This window comes from Castanea sativa, chromosome 9 (assembly GCF_040712315.1).
Source record: "Castanea sativa cultivar Marrone di Chiusa Pesio chromosome 9, ASM4071231v1".
Taxonomy (NCBI): Eukaryota; Viridiplantae; Streptophyta; class Magnoliopsida; order Fagales; family Fagaceae; genus Castanea; species Castanea sativa.
This window is the reverse complement of record NC_134021.1, coordinates 45,748,164-45,755,280: the sequence shown is the minus strand read 5'-3', so window position 1 is coordinate 45,755,280 and position 7,117 is coordinate 45,748,164. Positions and strand designations below refer to the sequence as shown.

General features: G+C 41.0%; 1 protein-coding gene across 1 annotated transcript; it reads right to left on the bottom strand.

The window, feature by feature from the left end:
• Positions 1-4,295: 4,295 nt before the first annotated feature.
• On the bottom strand, positions 4,296-6,887 carry LOC142610908 (cytochrome P450 81E8-like). The gene is made up of 2 exons (XM_075782889.1): positions 5,960-6,887; positions 4,296-5,143 (listed from the first exon to the last, which is right to left on the bottom strand). The coding sequence occupies exons 1-2, from the start codon at positions 6,851-6,853 to the stop codon at positions 4,517-4,519; spliced, it is 1,521 nt and encodes a 506-aa protein (XP_075639004.1). The 5' UTR covers positions 6,854-6,887; the 3' UTR covers positions 4,296-4,516.
• Positions 6,888-7,117: the final 230 nt, after the last annotated feature.

Below are 7,117 nucleotides of genomic sequence, written 5' to 3'. Positions count from 1 at the left end.
ATTCAGCTTCATTTTGTATGACTGAAGAGTGTCGAAAGTCTCCTGGAGGTCGCTCATGTGATCGGACTCCCGAATGCTTTTTACCAACCTATCATCTACGTAAACCTGCACGTTTCTGCCAATTTGGTGCGTGAACATCTTGTTCATCAATCTTTGATATGTGGCTCCTGCATTTTTAAGCCCGAAAGGCATTACTTTGTAGCAAAAAAGCCCCTGACTCGTTACAAACGCGGTTTTCTCTTGATCAACTTCATCCAATTTAATTTGGTTGTAGCTGGAGAAGGAATCCATGAAGCTCAAGAGTTCATGTCTTGCGGTGGAATCTACCAAGGTATCAACATGCGAGAGTGGATAACTATCCTTAGGGCAGGCCCTATTCAGATCCGTGAAGTTGACGCACATTCTCCACTTCTCATTGGCCTTCTTGACCATTACTACGTTTGCCAACCAATCCGGGTAGTACACCTCGCGTATGAAGTCTGCTTCTTGTAACTTCTGTACTTCCTCAACTATAGCTCGATCTCGTTTAGGGGTGAACACTTGCTTCTTTTGTCAGATAGGAGAGAATAAGGGTGATACATTCAACCTGTGGACCATGATCGACGGGTCGATCCCCGGCATGTCCTCGTGACTCCATGCAAAAACGTCTTGGTTTTCCTTGAGGAATATTGCAAGTGCTTGTCGGACTGTTTGGCTGGCCAAGGTATCGATTCTTGTGGTCCGTTCGGGTCTAGAATCATCGAGGGGTACTTCTTCTAACTCTTCTACTGGTTTTGCTACCGTTCGCTGTTCCTCGATGTTCATTGCTTGCAGGTGGTCGTCCATTTCCATCATGGCAACATAGCATTCCCATGCGGCCACCTGATTTTCGCGCAGCTCTCCAACTCCGTATTCGGTAGGAAATTTGACCATTAAATAGTAGGTCGAGGTTACAGCCTTCCATGCATTGAGAGTGGGCCGTCCGAGGATGGCGTTATAGGCAGATGAGCAGTCGACCACAAGAAAAACCACATCCTTAGTTATTTGCTAGGGGTAATCTCCCACCATCATAGACAACGTGACGACCCCTAGAGGGTAGACCCTTGTCCCTCCGAAGCCAACGAGTGGTGCATTTATTGGGACCAGTCGCTCTCTACCAATCCTCATTTGCTAGAATACGGGGTAGTAGAGGATATCTGCCGAGCTTCCGTTATCAACCAAAACTCGATGCATGTTGTAGTCCCCTGCCCGTATGCTGACAACAAGCGCGTCGTCATATGGGTGGTGAAGGCGTCGTGCATCTTCTTCCGAAAACCCAATGCTGGGGTTATCAAGTCGCGCCATTTTTGGTGAGGAACCCATCAACTTGACGCTTTGAACCATCTGCAAGTATGTTTTTCGGGCCTTTTTAGATGACCCTACAGAAGCAGTGCCTCCTATAATCATCTGTATGTCTCCTACAGGTGGTCTGGGACGTTCATTTTCTCGTCAGGTGGTTTGTTCCTGGGGTTGATCTATTCTTTCCTTCCTTACGAACCTCTGCAACCTTCCTTGCCTAATAAGAGCTTCAATTTGCTATTTTAAGTCATAACAATCCGCCGTGTCGGGGCCATGATCACGATGAAAACGGCAGTATTTGTCCTTTCTTGTTAGGATCTCCCTTCAACTCGCCAGGAAACGTCAGGGCTCCTTCATCTTTAATCTGCATTAATACTTGGTCGATTGGGGTAGTGAGAGGGGTGAAGTTCATAAATCTTCCCATGGGTGGTTTGGATCGTCGATCCTCTCGTCGCTCTCTAGTTCTAGCCATCTTCCGTCCCCTATCCAATTGTGTGTTTTCCTGCCTTTCCCTTTTCCTAGGATTTTCTTCTCGGGCCAGCAGTGCATCTTCTGCATTCATGTACTTCGTTGCCCTGTAGAGTACATCTGACATTATCTTCGGGTCATTCTTATATAAGGAGAATAAGAACTTACCCTTCTGCAGCCCGTTTATAAAAGCTGCTACCAGTATCTTGTCGTCCGCCTCGTCTATCAAGAGAGCCTCTTTGTTGAAGCGAGATATGTATGACCTTAGCATCTCATCTTCCCGTTGCTTAATGCTCATCAAACAGGCGATGGCCTCCAATAAAGTGTGAAACGAATTGAGCACCTAAGTCCTTGAAAGTGCTAATCGAATTCGTCGTCAGTCTGCTATACCATATCCTCATAGGTCCCTTCAACGTAGTGGGGAAGGCCCTGCAAATGATCTCATCCGGCACACCTTGAAGGTGCATCATGGTCTTGAAGGATTCTAGGTGATCTAAGGGGCCCTTGGATCCGTCATAACTCTCCACCTGAGGCATGCGAAACTTTGGGGAAAGGGGGCATGAACTAACAAGTGCTGTGAAAGGCGAATTGGTTTGCTGAACCAAGTCATCGAGGTCACTGGATACTCAATCCTTGAGGGCATTCATCATCACATCCATTCGTTCCTTCATCATTTGCATCTCAGCGGCTATGTGAGGAGGGAGAGTGTTTGAGAAAGATGGTCGGTTGGTGTCCTACCTCTCTGGTCTGCTCGGAGCATGGCTACCTTCAAGTCCTTCCTGATTTCTCCTTTCGGCACTTGTTCCTTCCTGGTCCTCCTCTTGTGTGCCAAGGTGCACATTCCTTTGTCGCAACTGCTCCTCCAAACCATGATTTTGCTTGGTTAGGCGTTCGATCGCTGCCGCGAGCATTTGGACTTGCCTCTCCAAGGTCGTGGCGTGCGGTTCGTCGTCTTGATTGTTGGTTGTTGCCATCGATCAAGTGAGTTCCATGCAACTTTTTGTCTCAGGGATAAAGCAAAGGCTAATCACTCACTGTTCCCACAGACGGCGCCAACTAATGATGCCAAAAAATCACCAATAAGCTGCACACACTCCCAAATCAAAACAATACCTACAAAATGAAAAGAGAATACCTAACAAAGAGCATCGGTGTGGTGCCGGCCAAAAACCCTCCGAAGGTCAAGTTAGAGCTTTTTCACAACCCTAGAGTGCCAGAGTTGAGTCAATAATGCGTACCTTGATTTGTGAGGGTTTTGGGGTATTTATAGTGGTGTAGGGTTAACATCCATGCCTTGACCATGAAGTCCTTTCCTTCTAGAATTGGAACTCCTTCCTTTTGCATACATTCTAGAGTTCTTTTCCTTATAGGAGTCCTTTGATCAAGGCTAAACATGTGACGCAAGAATTCTTCTTATACACGTTCGCGTGGAGAACAAGCAAAGCCACATCAGAGTTAATCGTAAAGCGTAAATCCCATTTAAGGATTCTTGGAACCAAACCTGGAAGGATGACTACAGCGTTGTATCTGTCTGTCCACTATGGATCCGCGCTCCTTGGTAGTGTCAACTATAAACCCGTCATCCTTGTGCCGTCACATCCAGCCACATAGATCCGTCACATTCATTTTTACTCCCCTTCAGTAAACAATAAAGCCACTGAACATCCCTGCAATCTTTCTACCTCTCCCATTGAATAACATTGAGAGGTTTATTGCTCCATATACCAAGATCAAAAAGGTGTTGGATATCTATTGAAACCACACAACTTTCATCCTAATTTTCAAGTTTTTTTTTTAAAAAAATATTATGAATAACCTATGTTTCCCAAGTGGGAGAGTCTAAAATTTTAAATTAATGTCAGGCAACATAATCCTTAATTATTTGCATTTGTAAAATAATATCAGAGTAGTTTGAATGTTTAGAAGATTAAGAGAGAAGACCAAATAACCCACTTAATGATTTGTGATTATTTTCATCATTGGGCTTGGTACACCTCACTTCATGTGTATTGGTTACAGTCTTGTATATATGGAGCAAGGCTTTGTGTAATAACATAGTTTTTCTCCTCTTTTTACACATAGTAGTCACACAATCTCTCCATGAGAGAGAGAGAGAGAGAGAGAGAGAGAGAAGACAAACCACACACATAAAAGATGACTAGAATAAGCTCGATTGACTGTTTTTTTCTTCTTCACCATTATCTTTCCCTTTAAAAAAATTATCTCTCATTTATTTGCTTTTGATAATGTTGTTTTAAGGAAGGAGAGATGCAACTGAATTTAATATTCAAGTAAAGTCAATTCAAGATGCAAATCATATTTTATATTTATATATATATATATATATTATTTGAAATATTCTCAAATTTCTAGACATTCATCTCACCAATTTAGTAAATAAACAAGTGTTTTTCAATTAACTTTCAAATTTTAGACGACTTGATTTATTTATATCCTATAACAAAATATCCTAATTTAACATAAGAATTTAGAAATGAAAAGTAAAATTATCCAAATTTTATCTTATTCCTTAAACACATATATAGATCACTATCCAGTACAAGCCAAAAAAAAACAACACCACACCCAAAAAAAAAGGATACAACTTTATACAGATACAATAATTCAATTTTCAAATTGAATATGTAATTGTTTATTTTAGTTTATTAAATGATTAAAATTATCTGTGAATAACTAAGCAAGTCTCTAAAAAGTAACTCAAGGAGATCGTTCAAATATCATCCATCGACTGAGAAAGAAGCTTACGCATGATTGGACGTGCTTGGCACATGGCCTCCAACGGCATGGCTTTGGGCATAGTGATCCCACTGCCTTCATTTATGTCAACTTCTTTTGTAGTAACCCTTTCCCACTCAAAGCTTTGAATCAACGAACCCAAAGTTAGGCTCACTGTACGTTGGGCGAGGCCCGCCCCAGGACAAGACCTCCTCCCAATCCCAAATGGCATTAGCTTATGTCCTTCAACCTCACCATTTTCAAACCTCTCAGGCTTAAAACTAGTTGCATCATCCCATATCTTAGGATCTCTATGTATGGCCCATGCATTGACCAATAACATTGTGCCACTTGGTACATCATATCCTCCAATGGTACAATCAGCAGAAGACATATGGGGTACTAACAATGGTGCTGCTGGATACAATCGAAGAGTTTCTAAGATAATACTTTGAAGGTAGTGTAATTTGGAAACATCTGATTCCTCAATCAATTTCTCTTCTCCAACCTGACTATCTATCTCATCTCTAGCCTTTTTCAATATATTAGGATGATTTAGTAGATTAGTCATTGCCCACTCTAATGTGACTGCTGATGTATCAGTCCCAGCAAATAACAATACCTGCACATTGTACACGAGGTGTTTAGAATAGAACAATAATATATTAAATAAAAACTGTTTGTTTCTATGTTCTAAGACATTTAATGATGATGATATGTATGTAACTAGTTTTTATTTGATAAACTGTATGTATCTAGTTAGTCTAATGTTATTGTGGTTTTTTTTTTTTTGGAACTAAGAATGTCACTTTTTCGCACTAGACAGTAATTCCAATGAAGCTACTAAGGAAAAATAAAACAAATAATTGCATGTCTACTTTTTAAGATGAAAGAATCAAACAAAACCTTGATTTCCTAGTTTTCTTAATAAGAGATGAAGCACTATTGAGTGCACTCAGGGACGGAGCCAGAACTTAGAGTTAGGGGAGGCGGCTCTGCTGTTGGTTGTGTGCAATGACTTCGGCCTTCGACTTTGTTGCTACTTAGTCGCTTAATTTTTTGTTGTTGTACTAATTTTTTGGGCTTGTATATTTCTTTTAGATTTTAGACATATAAATATTTTTTTAATGGTCTTTAAAATGTGGAAAATGTTTGAACTACAAACCTTTTTATAAATTGCTAATAATGTAAGTGGTGAGTCCAAATGCGAACCAATAAGAATTTGTTACCTTAATTGTCTATAAAAATGTTATAGAAAATTTTGTGACTATAACAATACTCTTAAAAGAATCAATGATATTTTTAAGGGAGCAAAAGTGTAATTTTCTAAAACAAAATTGCTAAAATTAGTACCTAATATATATAATAATAATTTTTTTTTTAAATGGGGGCCATTGCCCCCAAGTCCAAACATGGCTCCATCCAAGAGTGCACTTACCACTATAAGCCCCTTGATGATTTGGTCTGTGTAGTAGTCTGGCTGCGATTTTTGCAAAGAAAGCATATGGTCAATCATAGTGTTACCCTCTTCCTCCTTACGCCTTTGCTCATCAACAAGTGCTTGCAAGAACTCATCCATCCTCTTGGAGAGACTCTTAAACTTCTTCTCCAAACCTCCATAATCCATCCACCGCAAGATGGGTACAAACTCCGCTGGATTTGATGCCCCTCCGAACCCTATTATCTCTTTCATTATCCGCCTAAACTGTCTCGCTTCTTCCTCGTCCTTCACGTACTCACCGTACCTGTAGTACCGTTTCCCTGCCACCATTCTCATCATGCTGTTAAATGTCATCTCCAAAAGCATTGATTGTAGCTCCACCTTGGCGAAACCGTGGCAAGAATTGCGTGACAGGCTTCGTAGCAAGTGCTTGATCTCGTCCCTTCGGATGCCAAAGAACTTGTTGAGGCGATTGTTTGAGAGGATTTCAAGGGTACTAATGCGGCGGAGGTTGCGCCAGTGATCGCCATATGGGGATTGTGTTAAGGTGGTGTTGTTGTAGGCAAGGTGCTTGCCTAATAGGGTGGGAGGACGGTTGGCTAATACTATGTCATTCTTTGTGAAGCATTCTTCAACTGTTGATGGGGATGTCACAATGACCACAAGTTGTGAACCAAATTTGAGTGAGAATATTTGACCATATTTTTGTGAGAGGGTAAGGAAAGTACGGTGGAGTGGTTTTTTAATGATATGGAGATGGCCTATAATTGGAAGAGAAGGTGGGCTAGGTGGGAGGTGTTTTGGTCGAGTAGTTCTTGTTTTGATGATGAGCTTGATAGCAACAAGGAAGATGAGAAGAGTGAGAGACAAATAAAGAAAGATGGCTACCATGTTTATTTTTTATGATACTGAAATGATTTCTAATGCTCTGTGATTGAAGATTGATGCATGCATGTGGTCACTACATATATATTTATAGGGACTAGCTAGTTAGTGTTAGAATATTATTTGTGTACGCCACATTGAAGGTCATGTTTCACACTTTGGAGTTTGGTGGACAGATGAGGTGCCTTTTGGCCCAAAACGAATATAATAATAATGATGCCTACCCAGTGCCTTACATCACTGACTGCGTATATTTTATTCATTTCTCTC

Coding starts and splice junctions, on each gene's coding strand:
- LOC142610908 (XM_075782889.1), bottom strand. CDS start 6,853: ATGGTAGCCATCTTTCTTTATTTGTCTCTCACTCTTCTCATCTTCCTT. Junction 5,144..5,959: donor TCATCAAGGGGCTTATAGTG/GTAAGTGCACTC, acceptor TACAATGTGCAG/GTATTGTTATTTGCTGGGAC.